The 22,739-nt window shown below is 37.9% G+C and overlaps 1 protein-coding gene across 1 annotated transcript in view; it reads right to left on the reverse strand.

The window, feature by feature from the left end:
- The window catches only part of LOC123859516 (3',5'-cyclic-AMP phosphodiesterase 4B-like), a 258,595-nt gene that overhangs the window by 150,643 nt on the left and 85,213 nt on the right, over positions 1-22,739 (reverse strand). The window contains exons 2-3 of the mRNA XM_045897476.2: positions 10,516-10,626; positions 2,856-3,094 (exon numbers count right to left, since the gene is read on the reverse strand). Coding sequence (XP_045753432.1) covers positions 2,856-3,094; positions 10,516-10,557 — 281 coding nt within the window. The 5' untranslated portion in view covers positions 10,558-10,626. The remainder of the gene's footprint in view (positions 1-2,855; positions 3,095-10,515; positions 10,627-22,739) is intronic.

Here is a 22,739-nt window from a genome sequence, read left to right on the forward strand (position 1 = left end):
TTGTTCATTTGGGTTTCTGTGGGATGATGAAACTGTCATCCATGTGCTCTCCCCAAACAAGGGCTAAATTTATATTAGTGGTTTTCTATTTAACCTTATATACACTGGGTACCACCTTTCATTTGCACTCACTCAAAGTCCTTCACTAGCTTTAAAAATTTTATCTCTAGCACACAGCCCTATACCTATGGCTCATTTACCACACTAACCAGGAACTCGAGATCAGTTTCACCCAGTTGTAACTGTCAAAGCAATTATCAGAGCAAGAATCATGTCCCAGAGGAGATCTTTTCAGTCTAGATCAGGAGTCACCAAACTGACTGGCAGGCCAAATCTAGCCCACTCCCTGTATGGGTAAATAAAGTGCTACTGGGATACAGCTACATTTATTTATTATGCATTATCTACAGTGACTTTCGCACTACCACAGCAGGGTTGAATAGTCAGGACAGAGACTGCAAAGCCCACAAAACCAAACATATTCACTATCTGGCCTTTCACAGAAAGTTTGCTCACCCGCAGTTTAGACGTGGAGGTTGATTCCATATTCTCAGTACTCTAAGTGGTCAGTATAATTTTTTCTCACATATGGTCATAGGCTGTATCCTTTACATCTGTGAACTTGCATCAAGTTGATGGCAATAATGATAGTTGGAGCTCTACTTCCTCACTTCTAATCAAATGTCTTTCAGTCAGATTCCTCAGCCAGAGATTCTATCAGTCTGCAACTATCAATACTCTGGTGACAACGTTTTTAAGGAACATATAGAAATGCTTTTAGTCACTTATATTTAAAAATAAATTTAGAGTCAATGACTGATACTCTCTCCTATATTAAAAAGTGTCCAGGTAATTGAAATGAAAGACATGCTATGAATGAATTACTAACGTGTAGTATTACCAATTGCACAACATAAACTCTCTGGATAATGGCTAAATCCTCCATTTCAATCTGAACTATGGACACCCAGCATGAGGGCACTGATACTTGAGACACGGTTTCTAGTTTTCAAAAGGCTTTACTGGATAATGTTCAAGAGGAGAGAAACTAACATTTGTTGATAACCTCACATGTGCTTTTTACTAAGATCGGTTCCTTATAGAGATTACGATATTTAACCCTCACAATAGCCTACGAGGTGAGTGTTATTACTGTCTCTGTCAGATTAATACCCTCAACTGAGAGAGATAGACAAGCATGTCCCAAATGTCAGTCGGGATTGGATACTTCTATGGGGAGGACAATTCCACAACTCTCAAGGTGTCCTTGAGTTAAATAAACTCAAAATTTGCAAGGTACATTTTATCCAGATTGTTACTCTAAAAAGTATATCATCAACACCTGCCAAAACCAGACCCCCACTGTGCCAGTCATCACCTCTTTAGTTGCTGGACTGTGAGCAATTTACTTCTGGGAAAGAGTCTGGGATGGTACAAGGGGCAATCAGAGAACTCAGGAAAACATACATTCACCAACTGGTATGAAAGCATTTCAGTATTGTAACAACTGGTATAACTGTACCAGTGCCAACTTGCTGAAAAATAAATCTGTGGAATTCTTTACAATTCCAAATCTGCAATTCTGCAGAAGCATAACCAAGACTAATTACAGAAGCTATGCAATTGAGTAAGCGATCTGGGAGTGATGCGCCCATTTTAGTTCTCAGTGATTGGCTATGACTATTCTGATGTTAATTCAGCTCAACCGAAGATGGTAAGTCAGTGCTTCTCAAGTTTTTAACCCATTCTCCCTACAATGTGTTACCATGCTTCTGTATCACACCCAGACTGTCTGATGAACCATTTCATGCCAATAACTAGAATAGCTAGAGTCTCAGTGATCGAATTCTGAGTGGATTTGATAACCACCAACTAAGAATTGCCCTGCATTATTCAATGGGTATATATTGGGCTACTCATCAGCACTGCAGAGCTCAGCATGTACCAAGTGTATAAGGCACCCCATAAAATCAGATTTTAATGACTATGTTTAGTCCTTCTCCTTAATAAATGCTTTAAACAAAAAGTGTACCATAGTTTTATAATTTAAAATTATATAAATATAGAGAAAATATTTTTCATTTTAATGATAAAACTCCATGTTATGTAAGCAGGCCATTCGTGGAAAATATTTGAAAATTACGTAGAGGAAAAAAAAGAAAAAAGAAAATGCTGATTATTAAATATATGATAAAACAAACATTTGCAGCAGCATCACGGCACAATTTTAATCACAGTTATAAAATTATATGTTCTTGATTAAATTCTCAACCCTAGATTAAAATAGCCCCTTTTTACAAGTATAGACCCTGCAAAACAGTCCAACCATCCCTCACAGTATAATTTTCATTCCTCTTTTGACTTATAACGAAGTGTTTTATTTCATACATAATCATAAACTGAGATTAGTAAAGTGGTATTGTAATAAGAAGAAGCTAGGAATAATTATATGTAGAGCAGAGCAATAAGAATATCTCCTGTCACATATACATGTATAATTCCTTTAGGTACTCTCATAGGATTGTGCTTTTCTAAATGGAAACATATTGATGCTCACTGAATAGTTACTTAAAAAAAAAAAAAAAAACAGATCATAGGCAGTAATTTTGTTTTCCCTTGACATTAATAAAAATGTATCTCATTCCTCCTTCAATAGGCTCCTTCCAATCTTAACAGGCTGAAAATATCTCTACTGTGTAAAAGGCCTCCTTTTGCTACCCAAAGGAAAACAAATTCTCAAAATGTCAATAGCCTTAGTTATTCCACAAATAACAAACATTTTAGTAACAGGAAATTATGTTGGGATAATCAGAAAATAAAACTTAGAACTGACATTTAATTGTAAAACTACTCACCACTCCTGGCTTACAGTTGTGATAGCAATGCTGGGAAGTGTCCTCAAAGGCAGTGTGGTTGGTCTGGAAATGCCATCTCCCTCAGGAGTCCTTGCTGTCTCACTCTGTCTTTGGGACAGTGGTGGTAACTGTAAGTTTCCTGAGCAACACCTTCTCCCTCTCCAGAGGTCAATCCCAAGTGTGTTACTAGAAGAACTGTAGGATTTACTCAAGCTATACTCCAAATAATCTTTAACATTCTGGAGGAACCACAGGGAAAGAAAAGAGAAGAAAAGGAGAATGAGATTCAAATGTTTAAAATGATGTACAGTAGAGTGAAATAAGAATCCAAATGATCAAGTCATCCGTCATAAAGTCCTGACTCGTGATCTCACAATCAGAATTTAATATTGACGGCAAAGCCTTGAGAGAAAACAAGAAGTGGGCGGGGTGGCTAATTCTCAACTTTTGGAATTCTTGGTGATTTTTAGGGTCCCTGTTACAGGTTACCAGTTATAGCATGTGGGTTAGAGGGCTTCCTATCTTCTTTCTCTTTTGTAAATTTTTCTTTCTTTTTTTCCCCTTCTTTCTCTTTGTTTTTTTTTAAACTTGCTAAAATGAAAGCTTGTAATTGAACATATATTTTGGAAATCAATGTTATCATTCTGCAACATGGGGGAAAACTACATTAGCTAAGGCATATACTTTCTTGTTTAGTGTTTTAAAGTAAAAATACTTTCTATCTTAGGACAGAAAGATGTTGATAATTATGGATAACTGACTATCTCTGTTCCCATAAAAGATCTTCTCAAGTTTCTTTTTCTTTCTTTCTTTTCTTTCTCTCTTTCTCTCTTTTCTTTTCTTTTTTTTGGTAAAATTATGTAAGAGCTCAGAAAAAGAAGAGCATACTTTATCCAGCCCTGAACAGAACTTCATGTGTTCAGTGCATCCCCTAATGCTGACATGAATGAAATAGTTGTGAGAAGATAAAGACATTGTACTATAACCACTGGTAAGAGTTATTCATTTTTCCTAGATCTCTTAGTGACTGTGGTTCCTGGTACTGTTGGGAGTGAGAACCCCAAATGAGGTACTGCCTGTGTACCATTCATACAGGCTCCAAGACAGAAAATGTCGTAACACAGCAAATACCCATGGAGAGCAACGCGGAGTTCAAAAGATAGAACTGTCACTCTCTCCTCTTATCTTAACATGAAATAATGGAAGTCCTATCACCGGGCCAAGGTGTCTCACCTGAAATTCACTCTGTGGCCCTAAAAAGACAGGTCCTTCCTGCTAGTCTTTCAGAAAAGACTTAGGAGAACCTGGGAATAGACCTCCAAAGGTTTAAACAAACAGAAGTTCTCTATCTCCCACTCCACCCATCCCTGTCCTAGTTCATACAAGAAGAATTAACTCAAGTTTCAGGGTCTAGGTGGGTTCGTGCAACACCTATTACAGTTTTGCACTGTGCTACTCAAGAAGGATACAACAGCAAAAGGAAGCACAGTATCTATGCTCACAGAAACCAATATTCTAATACAAATTCTATTTTTTTATTTTATTTTATTCTTATGTTAATCCCCATACATTACATCATTAGTTTTAGATGAAGTGTTCCATGATTCATTGTGCATAACACCCAGTGCTCCATGCAGAATGTGCCCTCCTCAATACCCACCACCAGGCTAACCCATCCTCCCACCCCCCTCCCATCTAGAACCCTCAGTTTGTTTTTCAGAGTCCATCGTCTCTCATGGTTTGTCTCCCCCTCCGATTTACCCCCTTCATTCTTCCCCTCCCGCTACCTTCTTCTTCTTCTTTTTTTTTTTCTTAACATATATTGCATTATTCTAGTGATTTATGCTTATCTGACACAAGCCCACATTTTGATGAAGGAAATTTGGGCATGAATAGGCCTGACAATTTGCAGGGGCCCCACTCTTCCTACCTGAAATGGGATATCATCACATTTTCTTGTCCTTGACAAGAATACCATTTATTTGAAATTTAGTAGGACCACAATTCAATAACAAGAAGACAAAACAATCTGTAGTTTTCCAAAGTTTAAAATATTCTGGAATGTGTTTCATTATTTACTAACTGGCTATTATTTTAAATCCATTGTAAGCCTAGCACTTAGTGTAGTCAGTGTGTGTGTGTTTTACAAATAAGAAGCTGAGGGGAAAGCTTGTATATGTAAGTTTTTTCTCAAAAGACATAAAGACAAGTTAATGAAATAGAATACACAAAGTATTCTTGAAGAGATTCAAAAACAAACTAAGAGCAGAACTCATGACTGTAAGTCAGACTACTTCCAAATATTCATATAAAGAAAGTACTGGTTATCTGGAAAGCAAGTCATGAGTATATATTTCACCTGAGCTATGCAAGAGACTTTGTACCAGAGAACAGAAATAAGGATATCATTTAGTTAAACCACCAACCACTATAGTCTCCTTAATAAGGTTTTTGGATATTTTTCCCTTTTAGAAAAAGGAAGTATTATCAACTAGGTTTAATTGTAGTAAATGAACTAAATGGGTGCTTATTTGGTATTTGCTATTTGAAAAGTAACAAAGTCACACCTGCCAAAAAATATCTCCCACACTGACTTGCCAAGAGGCTTGAATTTACAAATTTGAAGTCATTCTTTGAATTAAAAGAATTCATTTTAAAAGACTCCTTGAAAATGTATTACCACAAAAGAACATAATGGAGTGGCTTTTTAGAAATTAAGTTAAACACTGGGAACATTAATATTGTTTCACAAACACTCATTAGCCCATCTAGAGTTATTCATAATTACCTCAAACTCTCTCATTCATACTCATAATCTATATAGCACTCCCCCCCCCAAAAATTGCTAACATCCTCAAGGGAACAACGTAATTCAGTCAATTCTCAATTACCGAATTTGAGATCTTAGACTTACATTCCTATTTTAACTAGCATGATTCTGGCTGACTACACCACTCACCAGATCAAAGATTTGGGGAAAAGGAACATTAATTTGAATGTTACTTCTGGAAATCACGAATTTTAAAATGTATCATACTGCCCCAGATTCACCCTATATCTCTATAATCCCAAGAGATATGACCCAATTTGGGATTATCCTCATGCTCCTTGATAACTGTTTGTTTAAAAATTGATATTTTTGCCAATATAATTCCAAAAGGTTATCACAAAGGAGAAGCTGGTGCGAAACCCTGCATCTAAACGGGAAAAGTCTGAAGGGAGGAAGGGAAGGGGATGCCAGAGGGACTCAGCCTAGCCCCGTATCAAAACTGACTCATTTAGGACCACTGAAATGCACAGTTGAGGCGTATCAGGGGCTGAGTAGTTACGACTTTGTTGGTGTTGCTCTTGCTTTATTTTCCCTTTGTTAAGTCTGTCCCAGTCATTTTTGGAGCTTGCTCCAATTTTTGAATTCTGATTAAACTCCTGGTGAGGAAATGAGATTGGGTATTTCCAAGGACTTCTAGTGTGCTTGGGTACAATTCAATCTGGACCATAGGCCAGAGCTTTTCAAACCTTATAAAACTGGAAATGGAAATTATGGGAAGCATCAAGTGACACTTAGGGACTCTGTGAAGACTAAATGTCACGATGCTCCATGAGACAATAACAAAAGTAATGTTGTTTTTGAAAAACACAGTTTTATCATAGGCAATCACCATCAATTATGAGTAGTTGCCCAGAGGTAAATAATATATTTTATGTATAAAATCAGCCCCTCCCTCTTTCTGTGTGTGTGTATGTGTGTGTGTGCATGTGTGTGTGTGTGTCACCCACACACATATTCCCTGGTTCTTCTTTCCTACTCTCTTTAGCCATTTTCCCCTTTCAACTCCTCCCCAAACAGTAATTCCCACCTCTGTAAATTATTCTGTAATTCCTAGAGTCGTAATTAATTGCTTGTGCTTAGTACCTGAATAGCGCTGAATTTGTCCCTCACTTCTGGGACTTAGTTCCCAAATGCAAAGTATTTAATGTATACTGTTCCTATGTCACTCATCATATTAAGTCTCCTATTAAAGGTATTTGTGTACTGCAAATAACTATGCAAACACAGTAGTCACAGTTATTCATTTGCTTATTCTGACAAAGCTAAACATAGTGTCTTACATGTGGTAAAAGCCTTTGCATATGTCGTTCCTTTTACCAGAAATGCTCTCTCAAAGAAAGAAATGAAGAAAGAAAGAAAAGAAAGAAAGAAGGAAAGAAAGAAAGAAGGAAAGAAAGAAAGAAAGAGAAAGAAAGAAATGCTCTTCCCTCTTCAGAGGCCTCACTCCCTCATTGCCCATGTCCTCTCTGTCTGTATGTCATCTCCTCACATTATCCCTCCATAAACACTCTATTCTCACCATCCAAGCGATCTTTACCCACTGACCAACTTCATTTTTCTGTACAGCCCTTATCATACTTAGGATTTTTTTATAATCTATCTATGGATTTTTTCCCCTCCTCTCTGGAATATAAGCTTCAGAGGGACATGAACACTATTTATTGACTCTCTAGAACCTAATCAGTGTTTGGAAGATAACAAGTGCTAAATTAATATTAAGTGAATATTTAAATCACTAAATAAATGCTGAATTAAAATTAATAGAAATACGATAAAATCCTCCTGACTTAGGGGTGAAGACTTACTTCAGAGTGTGGCATATAAAATGTAAAATCTGCTAAGTTGCTCTTGTTGTGAGGGAGGAGATACTGTGTGTAACAATAAGTATGAGCTTTCACACTGTACTCAAAGAGTTGAGGTGCATTGGCAAAAGTTCTAGGTCATCACTCTCCACTAGAAATAAAGTGCAAGCCACAAATGGGATCCAAATGTACTAAATGAAGTTTTAAATTTTCTAATAGCCACATTAAAAAACTAAAAAAGAAACAGGTGAAATCACTTTTTTAAAAAATTTGAATATAGTTGACATGTTACATTATTTTAAGGTACAGGTAAAGTTACTTTTAATAGTATATTTTACTTAAACTAGCATATCCAAAATATTGTCATTTCAAAATGTAATCTATATTAAAAATTTTTAATGATATACTTCACATTCTTTTCTATTTATACTATTATATATTCACAATCCAAGATCTATTTTTGCACTTAGAGCACATCTCCATTCAGACAGGTGCTTAAGAGGCACATGAGGCTAGTGGCTACCATGTTGGACAGCACAAATCTAGGTAACAATTATCCACCCTGGTAGGTTTAATATTCTTTGAATGTGCTTTTCTTTTTTGCACATTCTTTTTTGTATGCAACAACCCCCCTCTTTTGTTTTTTGACTGTGGAAACCAATTGCCTCAAGGGAGGATTGGGGTTATTACGGTAAGGATGCAATGAAAAAGAAAGAACGGTTGTCCATCTGTTATAGATAGAATGCATTGCTTTTTCTTCCAAAAAAAAAAAAAAAAAAGAATCTTGAAACACACACTATACAGATAGTATTAAGAGAAAGTCCTAAGCTTTTTTTTTTTTTTAAGAAAAATGATTTCTAAATTCCAGAAGTTTCCCTTTAGATGTCCAGAGCAGAGCACGGAAATATGAACATCGTTTTTTACAGTGGGTACTGAGAATTCAGAATATGAGATAAGGAAAGTTCCCTTGTGGTCAGGGAGCAGAGAAGGGAGAAATAAAGAAAGGAAATCTTGTCACATGTGATGAGATTAGAACACTAATCAAGAGTAGAAATGGCAATGGCAAAGGGATGTGTTTTGGAGGGTGAGAGCCTCACATTATACCTAAGTCTCCCTCTGGACTTGTCGCTCTAAAAAGTTCCCACAAGCACCTACAGGGACACAGAAAGTAGCTGGGAATTAGCCTCAGCTCGCCTGCTAAGAGATTTGCTTCAACATGAGGCAAAGGGACCAGAAGTCCGTGGGGTGAGCAGACCGAAGGCAAGGGCTAGACAGAAAGCAAAGCTTTTAAGCAACCAGGCTCCCCCGCTGAAAGGTTAGGTGAAGAATCCAGACAGTGACGGGGCAGGTCAAACTCACACTAAGTGCACTCAGAAGGTGCACTGCTCACAGTGAGAGCAATCATCACCTGATACACACATCACCTGATACATCACCTGATACACATCATGCCTAAGCAGCACTGGACCAAGGACAGAGACGACAACAAAAGACCTGGGGAAATGAGTGGTTCCTCCACTGAACAACAGTAGATGCTAGTGGAAAGGGGACAATACAAGATAAGGACAATACCACACATCTATTACTATAATGTTAATTAATGTTAAGTCCCTTTGCCCAATGCCATGTGATTAAAGGGAAGGAGTAAGAACTGGGAGAAATCCTGAAAGATAAAGCATTTACCCAAAGACAGAATTTTACATAAACTGGCAAGTTCAAGTTCCTCCCATCCCCTCCCCATCTGTTGAACCAGGAGCTTAACAACAAGATGAGTTATTACAGAAAGCAAGGAAAATTACTACTTTTTCCTCCCTCCCTCCCTTCCTTCTGCACATCAGATTGGTGGCATATAATTTCTAACTCAATTACAAACAGAAACTGAGTAAAAACTGGACAATTAAAGACACACTAATAGGGGACTGGTCAACTGAAAGCAAAGGAGATAATTAATCTCAGCTGCCCAAGATGCAAAGTTATGAGATGGTGAGTTTACAGACTTCTTCAGATGACCTGGCACAGGGCTTCTAAAAGAATGCATATATCTAGCCACTCTGGGATCTTGTTAAAATACAGTCTGGTTTTTTGGTCTAAGATGTAGCCTAAGATTCTGCATTTTCTAGGCAATGCTAATGCTGCTACTCTGAGGATCACACTTGAGTAGCCAAGACCTAGAGGATGTGTATATCACATGCTTCTTTTTTTTTTTAAGATTTTTTAAAAAATTTATTTATTAGAGAGAGAATGAGAGAGAGCACATGAGAGGGGGGAGGGTCAGAGGGAGAAGCAGACTCCCTGCCGAGCAGGGAGCCCGATGCGGGACTCGATCCAGGGACTCCCGGATCATGACCTGAACCGAAGGCAGTCACTTAACCAACTGAGCCACCCAGGCGCCCCATCACACGCTTCTTACAAGCAGTTGTCAAAGACCCCACTGTACGAGGTGACTCTCAAGGATTAGCTGAACCTGGGTAAAGACAGGGAAGAAAGTCATCAGGGAACTGATAAGGCAGGCCATGTAGAAAGAGGAGTTTCTAAGAGCTAGAAGGCGGACATCCATCAGAAAAGGGGGTTTTGTGAATGAGACCATAACCTCAACCTGAGCCCATCTCAAGGCTGCAGAGAGAGCAGTGTTCCTGCTGTCTACCTCGTAGAATTCTGGGTCCAGGTGCTGGTAATGCCTGGATCACAGAAACAACTAGTGATAAAGTGATGATGTTAAACAACCTTGCCGGGGCGCCTGGGTGGCTCAGTTGGTTAAGCAACTGCCTTCGGCTCAGGTCATGCTCCTGGAGTCCCGGGATCGAGTCCCGCATCGGGCTCCCTGCTCAGCAGGGAGTCTGCTTCTCCCTCTGACCCTCTTCCCTCTCATGCTCTCTCTCATTCTCCCTGTCTCAAATAAATAAATAAAATCTTAAAAAAAAAAAAAAAAAAAACCTTGCCCACTCTTTGGATAAAATTATGGAGCAACTTCTTCATTGAGCAGACAAAAAGCGGGTAGAATCAAGCAACTCTGATTTTTGGAACTTACATCATCAGCCGCCACTGCCATAACACTCCTGCTTTTCTTCATTGTAGAGGTGAAAAATATCTCCTCTTAGGATGTCCGTTGTTCAGCAGTTTTGCTGACAATTTTTAAGACCTATAGGAGAAAAAAAAGAGACACATACACAAAAAAGAGCTCAGTATCCTTAGTTGAATACAAATACATGGCTTCTTTGTATTCTCCAAACTAACATTTGAATGTATGCAATGTACATGTATAAGTAAATATCACAATTTCCCAAGTCCATTCAATCTGATATGTGAGAAAAGAGGTTCACTAAATTAAAAAATCCAAGAAATCAGTGCAAAGTTACTCAGGAGGAGAGAAAAGAAAAGAGGGTAACACTTAGGCTCCCAAATAATCCATTATCATTAAGAATATAGAAATAATACATATTTGTGAAGGGCTTTATACTTTCTCCTACAATATTTCATTTAATCCCCATAACAGTCTCTGAGATTATTTTCATTTTTTTTTTTCCTAATGAGGGAACAAATGATCATAAAAATAACTGGACCAAGGTAACAGTTAAAACATGGCGGATTTAGAATTTAAGGAACACAAGTCTTTGATATTACGGTCAAAAAAAGAAAAAGAAAAACAAACCAATACAGAAAATAGACATCACCGGAAAAACCTAATTTCAATTTTACCATCAGTTTAAATCTCTTATATGTATAAGCACATAGGCAAATATTTATCACAGAAAATTTTAATTAGAAAGAGCTAGAATTCCCTGGTCTAAATCACACAAACCTGGCCATTTTGAAGAAGAAATGCTGCAATTCATGACATTTGTTTTGTGTAGATCATTGGAAGCCACTTCAGAAATAAAGAACCTCAATAACGTTACCAAAATTTAAGGGTGCACCCTGGTTGTGCAACTCCAGAGAAAAACTAATCTCGTTTTGAAAACCCAGGCCTTTAAAAAAGGCCCAAATTTCAAGTTTAGGCATCCAGTAGTCTACAAGAGAATATAAAGAATTCTGTTTGCAGAATTGAACTGGAAAAGATATCCTATAGAAATCCCTGAATCCAAGACGCATTAGTCCATATGGTCGTTTCTCAAAATCTTGGTAAAAAAATGTCCTGCATCATGGCTGAACTTAAGAAGCTCCTATGTTTTCTCACTCTGTACATTTAAACTCTTAATACATGCCTGATTTGAAAAGTCTGCTTCTCTGAACATGAAGATATATATAGATTAAGAGCGTGATGGAATTGTAGCTATGTGACTAGGAATACTAAGTAGTGGCATTGTACCATCACCCAGGAAACCAGGGTTGAATTTCTAACACATAATTTGACTATATTATGCAGGAGTTGGCAGCAGAACTGACAGAGTGGGTAAGAGAGTGGGGGAGGGAGAAACTTCGCCTTTGTAAGTGTTCTGGGGAGAGAATCCCATAGGTTTTTCAGGAGTTTGATTCAATATGCCCAGGAAAAGCATTTCCTCAGCATACACCAAGGAATGATTGAACTTTTCTAATGCTGACCAAACAGGAGTAGCCAGAATTTTAGAGCTTTTACTCAAAGGTTCCTTGACACCTAACAAAAATAGACAAATAGTATTTTATCACATAGAGATCTTCAATCTTGAAGACTTCTATAAGGTAGAATCTGAAAAAAACAAAGTTTATGCTCCTAAGTTTTTTTTTTTTTTTTAAAAAGCAAGATTCAAAATTTAAGTTTTACATTCAGGATACACAATTAGATATACCCAATGATTATAATTCTGTAAAATAAAAGCATGGAAAAATACTAAAGAAGCTGTGTAAATGGTAACAGTGGACATCATGTAAGGGTTCTATAAGAGGTTTTTCTTTCTTTTCCATATTTTCTAAATTTTTTGTGATGTATTATTTTATAAGCCAAAAACTGATTTCATATATATTTTATTATATATTATTATATATTATGTTATAATATATATTATATATAATATATTTACATGTGTATTTTATATATACACATAAAATGAGGACCCATAAAATACATAAGAATATTAACTTATTTTTTAAGTTATTTTATTTCTACAAAACTTAGTGTGCCATATATTTATGGGCCATCTTTTTGTGAGGTAAATGATATCTACTTATTTGGGTGAAGAAACTAAGAACAGTGACAGGCTAGGACTTAAGTGTTAGGCCATAGCTAGATGATAAATTATGTGGTCTCTTAAATATCTACTTGGAGAGTGCCAAATGAATTTGCACAGTTAATAAAATACATGCAGCATTATGTCACATCATGGTACAAACACAAGTAACAGGTAAATTTAGCATCGGTACTATCAAGATGTGGGGCACCTGGATGGCTCAGTTAGTTAAGTGTCCAATTGTTAATTTTGACTCAGGTCATGGTCTCAGGGTCATGAGATCAAGCCCCACATCAGGCTCCACGCTGAGCGTGAAGCCTGCTTGAGATTCTCTCACTCTCCCTCTGCCGCCACTCACACTCTTGCTCTCTCTCTATCTCTCTCAAGAAGGAAGGAAGGAAGGAAGGAAGGAAGGAAGGAAGGAAGGAAGGAAGGAAGGAAGGAAGGAAGGAAGGAAGGAAGGAAGGAAGGAAGGAAGGAAGGAAAAAGGACTATCACCATGCAAATGTTATTTGCAGTCAATTTCAAAAAATCATAATTAATAGAGTGTGGGTCTGGGAAAAAAATAAGAACATCAAAGTGATCTCTAATAAATGGCTTCACATACTAAATTAGTAGGAAAAATCTATGAGGCAAAATTTACTTTTTATCTTACATCAATTTTGCTCAGTAGGATTGCACTTAAAAATAGGATAAAACACTGCAACTGGAATAGAAATCTTAAGCTATCTTCAGCAGGGAGGGACAATGATCAAGTTTCCCCAGTAGAAATAAAGACCTTAACTATACCTTCTCAGACTAACACAAAGTATGATAGGATCCAAATGAAGCTCAATGCATACTTAGGTTGCTTTCATATCTTGGCTATTGTAAATAATGCTACAATAAACACTGAGTCTACCCATAGACAAATGGATAAGGAACATGTGGTACACATAGACAATGGAATATTATGCAGTCATTAAAAAGGGGGTGAGATCTTTCCATTTATGACAACATGGGTAGACCTGAAGGGTATGATGCTAAGTGAAATAAGTCAGACTGAGAAAGACAAACGCCATATGATTTCACTCATATGTAGAACCTAAAAAACAAGACAAATGAATAAACAAACAAACAAAAAGCAGAATCAGATCTATAAACACAGAGAACAATGGTTGTCAGAGGGAAGGAGGGTGCAGGAGTGGTGGGCAAAATGGGTGAAGGGGAGTGGGAGATATAGGATTTCAGTTATGGAATGAGTAAGTTATGGGATTAAAAGGCACAGCATTGAGAACATAGTCAATGATATAATAGCATTATATGGTGACAGATGGTAGCTATACTTGAAATGAGAGAGCATAACATATACAGAAGTTGAATCACGTGTTGTACACTTGAAAATAATATCACATTGTGTGTCAACTATACTCAAATACAAAAAATTTATTTTAAAAAATGAAGCTCAAAGCAAATCTGGCCCTTGAGAATTTTAGGTCTAATGTGGAAGGAAAAACTTACACATACTAAATATGTACTTGGTAGATAGTAGCTGCTCAAAAATATTTGTAAATTTAGTAAATCAAAGAATATAATTAAATGCTAAAATCCTATGTGTAGATAAACTCTTCTTTATTTTGAAATAAAGTAGTTGTGCTGTGTTTCAGAAGGAAATGAGGTTGAGAAGGAAATGAGGTTTCTTTGTAGCCTTAAATAATAAGTAGGATTTGTCTAGTGGAGATAATGATGAACAATGTAGTATGCAAAAATATGGAATGGAACTTAATACCTGAAGGGTGTGATACATGCAGAAAGATGCTGTGCTAAGGAAATTTATGACTGGCAGAAAGACAAAATGTTCCAGGGTAACATCAGTAGGTCTTCTGGCAAGCAAGAGTACTTTTAAGAGGTCTAAGCCATGGAAATAAACTTCTTTTTTAGGACACTTTGAGTGTGAGAGCTTACTGGATAAATTTATATGCCTTTAACTGAGAGCATGTCCTGGCTAGGAAAAAGCAGGATCTCAACTTACAAGGCAGTTTTCCAAATGTTATATATTAAAAATATTTTTACTTTATATTCAGAAATAAAACACAACATCTGTTATATAAAACAAGGAAAAAAAAGAGAGGAGAGATATTTTCTGGATATTCCTCATTTTCCAATCGAGATCCACCCCTACACCTTTTCTATCCTGGGCATAGTCCATGGGCTCTCTAGCCCTCTGGTTCCTGGGTGTGTTCAGTCAATGGGAAACAGAGGCAGTAGACTGGAAGGCAAGAGGAAAGAGAGGTCCCTCTCTGTTGGCTATGGTGTAGCAATGGCTAAAGTCTTCTACTCTAGGTCCACAGCTCTGTAGGCACCTATCTTTGAAGGTCCCTAGGTTCCATGAACTAGTGTCTCCACTTGACCCTTCAGACATAGGACTGTGGCTAGTCTTGTGGTGCTTCATCGCGCCTTTCTGCTTAACCTCAACCCTGCCCACAACTTTTGTAAATAGTACCTCCATTAAATAGTACCTCTATTTCACCCCTTTGAGCGTGCAACCTATTTCCTGCTGGGAACAGGAAATGACCCGAAAACTTTACAAAGCCAATGGCAATTTCAAAGTATCCCCCCCCTCAGTGCCTAGTACAGTATATAGTGGCAGACACAAAGCAAGCTCTCAATAAATAATTGCTCAAGGAATGAATGAGTAAATGTAGTTGGAGTTCTAAAATGGTTTTATGGTTTTTAGAAAAGAAAGTCAGCCGTCATTATCTCAAGTTGCTTTTGTAAGGCAGAAATAGTTTTATGTCATCACTCTATGATGGCAATAGCGATTTTATTTGGCAATTCTGAGAAAGTTTATAATATGTTAATATTACATTAATTTACAGTATTATACTATTATTATATAGCAATATATAATTTAACACATTACATATTATATTATGATATATATAATATCATGTCATATATATATTGGAGAATAGGGGTTTTACAAACCATTCTATTACCATCCCTGGTGGTCTAGTGGCTAGGATTCGGCGCTCTCTCTCTCTTACAAACCATTCTATTGCTGATTGTTAGTGCCAGTTGCCTTTCATTGAGGCTAACATAGATTGAGAAGTTTTGCCAGTTTAAGCACTATACGTATGTGATTTCAAATACTTCTCATAAGAGCAGCCAACCAAAGGAGGTGGGCACAATAATAATGACAGGTGAGGAAATCAAGTCTTAGAAGAGTAATGAAATATGCCCAAAGTCACACTCTCTGCTGTTCAGACCAAAGCATCCTGGTTCTAAAGCCAAGCCTCTTAACCTATCACTGTACAGCTGATTGGGTCTTATTCACATCTTTTCAAGGTAGTAGTGAATGAAGTGATTTTTACTTCATTTTCTGATGTTGGAAATACAAGTTAAGTTGATCAGTTTTCTGGAACCGTGCTCCCTAATCATGTAAGGACAAAAAGAAATACTTTTTAAAAGATACTGAAGTTCTTAAGTGCCTCAAATTTAAGGCAAATGGAGACAAGAGAAGAGATCAAGTTCTCTTAATTTGAGATTATCCTTCCATTAGCAAAATCTGCTTCTCAATACACAGAACACCATATGTTTCATTAAAACAAAATATTTCTAAGAATTTCTAAGGTGATGAGTAAATATGATGACTATAAATTCCATTTCTGGTATATTTTAATAGTTTTCCTATGGTTTTATATTTCACCACCTAAATGATGCTTTTAAGCGTATGTTACTCTTTTATAACATTCTCTTATGTTCAAAGACTACAGTTCTTCATTAATTGCACCTTCCCTTCTTTCTCCTTTCTTCACAGAGATTTAAATTTTTTTTTTAAGATTTTATTTATTTATTTGACAGAGAGAGACACAGCGAGAGAGGGAACACAGGCAGGGGGAGGGGGAGAGGGAGAAGCAGGCTTCCCGCTGAGCAGGGAGCCCGATGCGGGGCTCGATCCCAGGACCCTGGGATCATGACCTGAGCCGAAGGCAGATGCTTAACGACTGAGCCACCCAGGCGCCCCTCTTCAGAGATTTAAAAGCTAAAATGAGGGAGAGGACTCTGGTTGCAGTAGCACTAGTATGAATTTCTCTTTTGACAGGTTATAGCTATCAATACTAGTAATCCCTGACTGATAAAAATTTCAATGACTAATAATAAACATTCTAAAATCCTACATCATGGATACATGCTAGACCAAACCATGACAAAAGGAGAAAAATAAGGGTAATATTTTTGAGTTTTTAAGATAGCTTTTTTTTCCAATTTAAAGATTGCCCTTTATTCTGAGATGATGTCCAAAAAGTTTGATTTTGATTTCTGTGTAATTGATTTACTGAACAATCTGAACTCAGTATGCAATAGTTTTAATTCTTCTCCAGTAACTGATTTCCATCTGCAATGTCAAATCCATTTTCTCTTCCTTAACAACAGTTCAGACTGAGTCCATTACTGCAGCTTATAACTGCTTTAAATCACATCTCCTTCTCTTTTCCTAGCTAAATGGCAAGGCTCTGTGGGACCACTCAGTGGCCAGTGTTTAGGACTTGGAGTGGAAAGAAGGAATAGTCTACTCGTTTATTCCTCTTCCCTCCCTTCTCTTCAGGTTCTAGTTCTTTCCACATTGTAGCAGAGAGGAAGAATTAATGAAGAGGAGCAAAAGTCTTTTTACTTAACTGGGAATTTAATTGCGGCTCTATTGAGTGCCACTGCTTTTCCAACAAAAGGCACTACATATTGATGCCCTCTCTAAGGGGTGTCCAAATGTTCATTCTCAGGGGTAAGTAGGAGTTTTCCCATTGGGAAAATAAACGTTCTAGTCTCCTCAGCTCCCATCCCCATTGATTCCCACTGAAACTCTTGCTGATAAGACCGCTTTGTGCAATAGTCTGCTCTCTTGATTGAAGTACTGATAAGATGGCTCAGGCCACAATGCACTTGATCCAGAATAAGCTCCAAAATCCTTGTCACACCAAGTGGTGAGAGTATAGGGTGTTTGCCGCTATCTCTTCCCTCTGCCCTGCTAGCTCTCTCCATTTCTCTTTCTCCCTTGCTCAAGGAGTCACAAAGAGCAGATCAGAAAGTATTCTGTCTAAGTGATCAATGGAGAAATGAGATACTATGTCAGTTACTTATTAATAACTTTCAGCCCCAAGCTAATCATTCTAAACCTGTTCTGTGATGCTGGAGCAGAGACTTTGCAAACTACATTTACAGGTTCTCTTCCTAGCTAACTTCTTTTAGGTGCTGACAATGGGAATCACTAGTAGGAAGCTGGAAGAGAATTAGAGAAAAGGGACTCTCTTCCTCCATCCAAGAGTAGAGACAACATTGGCACTCCCTTCTGGCAGATTCAGAACCACCCACACAATACCCCCATCAAATGTCTGCTCACTAGCTTCAGAGCGACCCTTTGGTGGTTCCAGCTCCTATGGTAGTAAGTCCTCTTACACATGCCTAGATCTCATAACACCATCTCCCCCACTTCCCTAGGAATGGAAGCCACTTTCACTATTCTTTGGGTTACCTGGCTGACCTCTTTTCACTTTCATCATTCAACACTTGCATAATCAATTTCTTGTATTAAATCCCTTCTACTTTCCTAACTAGAATCTAAGGGATATAGAAGCTAACTTTCTTTTTGTGAAAGATACCCCTGATCTCTACAAGTAGTTTTCCATTTCCAGTAGGCCAATAACTCCCTTCTCTCAAACCTCTCCACATCCATCCTCTCCCCACCCAGAGTGATTATATGGGCATTGGAAGGTTGCTGGAGTAATGGTCGGTATCAGAACCCATGTGCTACTCTCACAAGGAGTTGCCTGACCACTTTTGTATACAGCTCTCCATACAGATATTTTGATGGCTTTAATCCTCTGTTCTGGATTAAAGTTGCCATTTGTAGCTTAACAGGAAAAGTCCTACTCATCATTCTTTCAGATGTTAGAATTTCCTTCCATGAAATGATGATAATATAATGGGGCATGAGCATTTCTTTCTTTTCTCAGTGGCCTCAACTGAGAAAATTAAACATTGGCAACTCTGCCAGTCCTCTGATTCTTTGAAAATTTTACTGACTCACAAAGTACAAATATCTAAGATCCTTTGCACCAGACCAGTTAATGTCTTACCTTTTTAAAATAACTAGCATAAAGTCTAGTTCAAAGGGAGGGTTTTCCCTCCTACACTGTTGGTGGGAATGCAAGCTGGTGCAGCCACTCTGGAAAACAGTATGGAGGTTCCTCAAAAAGTTGAAAATAGAGCTACCATATGATCCAGCAATTGCACTACTGGGTATTTACCCCAAAGATACAAAAGTAGGGATCTGAAAGGGTACGTGCACCCCGATGTTTATAGCAGCAATGTCCACAACAGCCAAACTGTGGAAAGAGCCAAGATGTCCATCGACAGATGAATGGATAAAGAAGAAGTGGTATATATATACAATGGAATATTATGCAGCCATCAAAAGGAATGAGATCTTGCCATTTGCAACGATGTGGATGGAACTGGAGGGTATTATGTTGAGCGAAATAAGTCGAACAGAGACAGACATGTATCATATGACCTCACTGATATGAGGAATTCTTAATTGCAGGAAACAAACTGAGGGTTGCTGGAGTGGGGGGTGGGGTGGGAGGGATGGGGTGACTGGGTGATAGACACTGGGGAGGGTATGTGCTCTGGGAAGCGCTGTGAATTGTGCAAGACTGTTGAATCTCAGATCTGTACCTCTGAAACAAATAATGCAATATATGTTAAGAAAAAAAAGAAGAAGAAGAAGAAGAAGGTAGCAGGAGGGGAAGAATGAAGCGGGCGAAATCAGAGGGGTAGATGAACCATGAGAGACGATGGACTCTGAAAAACAAACTGAGGGTTCTAGAGGGGAGGGGGTGGGAGGATGGGTTAGCCTGGTGATGGGTATTGAGGAGGGCACATTCTGTATGGAGCACTGGGTGTTACGCACAAACAATGAATCATGGAACACTACATCTAAAACTAATGATGTAATGTACAGGGATTAACATAAGAATAAAAAAAATTAGTTTCGGGTATGCAAAAAAAAAAAAAAGAATTTTACTTCCAAAAAATAAAAAAAGAAAGGGAGGGTTTTCTGCTTTGGGCTAACATCTAATATAGTATGCATTTGGGGAAGAAATGCTGGACAAAAAGGAGTCTGAATTGGTATCTCTTTTCAGAGGCCCATAACCACCACACTATAGTTATCCACTATGAAAACTGATAAAGGGAAACCTCACTAAAATGGAGTTGGGAGGCCAGAAAGGGGAGCACAGAAAGGAGAACCATATGACTCAAATGTCAAATAAGAAGACTGTCAATTACAGACTCCAGCAGAAGAATTATCACCAGGAAAGAATCATTAATTACAGGTACCAATAGGGAAAGATGTGCATTGCATCTCCTATAAGAAATTGACTACCCCTGCAACTTAGTCAATGAGAAACTGTCATCAGCCTTAACTCTTGATTTTCTCCAATGGACTTCTATTCAAAACAACCCCTTCCAGCTTCCTCCTTCTTCTCCATAAAATAACATTCCTTTCCTCTGTTTGACTTGCCTATCGTTTTGCTATAGCTTGCATGTCCTGAATTGCAATTCTCTGCTATACCCAAATTTTTGCTGATAAAGTAACTTTTGGGGCGCCTGGGTGGCTCAGTCATTAAGCGTCTGCCTTCGGCTCAGGTCACGATCCCAGGGTCCTGGGATCAAGCCCCATGTCAGGCTCCCTGCTCCACGGGAAGCCTGCTTCTCCCTTTCTGACTCCGCCTGCTTGTGTTCCCTCTCTCGCTGTGTCTCTCTCTGTCAAATAAATAAATAAAATCTTTTAAAAATAAATAAATAAATAAAGTAACTTTTAATTTTAAGGTTAACACCACCTAGCTCTGGACCTTTGACATCTCAATTGTCAAGGGGTTTGTTCAGGTGTTGCACTATAATTATCCATAAGCTTTATGAATCTAATGAAATTCTAGTAAACTAGTGGAAGAAAACAAAAACTATTAAAATCAACTCTCTAGAGTCAACAAATACATAAAAATGTCCAGAATTCAATACATAAAGTATAAAACACCTCTCTTGAGTTTGCAGCTACTGGTCTTATCACACTTTCAGAAACTTAGGACTACTGCACTCAATTACAACTGATATTGTGTTTAACTATAGGGAAGATAAACAGAGGAGACAAATGTGCTTCCTCTTAAAAACTGTTGTAGTGGGATGCAAATAATGGAGAGCAAACAGGGGCGCCTGGGTGGCTCAGTCATTAATTCGCTGCCTTCAGCTCAGGTCATGATCCCAGGGTCCTGGGATTGAGCCCCGCATCGGGCTCCCTGCTCCGCGGGAAGCCTGCTTCTCTCTCTCCCACTCCCCCTGCTTGTGTTCCCCCTCTCGCTGTGTCTCTCTCTGTCAAATAAATAAATAAAATCTTAAAAAAAAAAAATGGAGAGCAAACAAATTTGAGAAAAAATGTGTATGTAATAAGGCATTTTCTGTGGAAAACTCCTTAAGACTGTAAGTACCCAACACTTAGATATAAGCATTTCTGGGAGAGAAAATCAGTTTGTTTAATTAGGCAATAAGCATCAAGGACTTTTGAGATAAAAATTGTAAAGTATTAAGAATTAATATGAACTTAAACCATTAGCTTAGCCTGAGAGAATAATAAGTAACAAAGGGATAATGGAATTCTTTTAATAGTCATCAGACTGCAAAGTAGCTAGGCTAAATGCTGCTCTGAGTAAAATGTGTCTCCTGAACAACCATTCAAAATCAACTTCTACTATAAAATGTGTTCTCTGTAAATTACTAATAGGATACAAACTTGAAATCAGTACACAGGTTGACAGAAGACAAAAAATTCTTAGTATACAATTTGTTTGGATAAATGTTAATTTCTAACAATAACAGACAGAAAGTGACAAACTATTCCCATGTTTCTACTTATATAAATAATGCCTTAATGGTCTTGCACAAGATGGCGGCGTAGGAAGATCCTGAACTCCTCCTCCCACAGACACATCAAATCAACAGCTACATATGGATCATTTGCTTCTGAATAATATCTAAAAACTAGATGAACTGTTTTTCCACAACAAAGGATAAAAAGACCATCCCCACTGCCTAAAGGTCTAGTTTCCAATCAGCCTGAAACTAGGTGCTAAATGACCTCCTTGACTTTATTTTTTTAATTTATTTTATTTTATTTAAATTCAATTAATTAACATAGAGTGTATTATTAGTTTCAGAGGTAGAGGTCAGTGATTCATCAGTCGTATATAACACCCAGTGTCATTACATCATGCGCTCTCCTTAATGCCCATCACCCAGTTATTCCATCCCTCTACCCCCCTCCTCTCTAGCAACCCTCAGTTTGTTTCCTAGAGTTAAGAGTCTCTTATGGTTTGTCTCCTTGACTTTAAAGTGCCCACAGTCTCATCTTCAGAGGAATGAATAAATGATTATTCATTCTACAATACTTAATGTGTCCTTGGCATGTGTCAGGATCACAGCACAGTGTCATAAGTGCTATGACAGGAAGAGACAATAGGTTCATTAGGTGAACAAATGAGTGAAGGTCATCTCTGCAGGCAAAAATTATAAGGCAAGCTTCAAAGAGGAGGTTACAGTTCTTTTACAGGTACTGTAGCTAGGGAACAAAGAAAGGAGCCCTTCTACCCACCTTCTATCTATTCTCCAGAGTGATCTTTTAAAAATGCAGAATTCCTTATATTACTTCCCTGCATTACATTCTTCATGGCTTCCTGTTACATTTAGGATAATCCCAAACCCTAATATGTCATACAAGTCCCTATAGATCTGGGCTCTCCTTGCCTTTGCAGCCTCATCTTCTTCTGTTGGCTTCCACCTACTTCCCCACCTAATCCCACATCACTGTTCCCTTTATCTCATTTATCTTTAGGCAAATTGCATTTGGGGTTTATCCAACATGCCTTCCTTGCCTCAGGACTTTTCCTGCACTGTAATACTTCTGAAATTTTGCCTGGCTCACTCATTCCTCAGCCTTCAGCTCAAATATCTTTCCTTCAGAAAAATCTTTATTGAATTACCCTGCTTGTCACAAGGTCTTACCACATCATCACTTTTTTCT

This window comes from Mirounga angustirostris, unplaced genomic scaffold, assembly GCF_029215605.1.
Source record: "Mirounga angustirostris isolate CCGP_5_RB_7025 unplaced genomic scaffold, mMirAng1.0.hap1 SCAF_4, whole genome shotgun sequence".
Taxonomy (NCBI): domain Eukaryota; kingdom Metazoa; phylum Chordata; class Mammalia; order Carnivora; family Phocidae; genus Mirounga; species Mirounga angustirostris.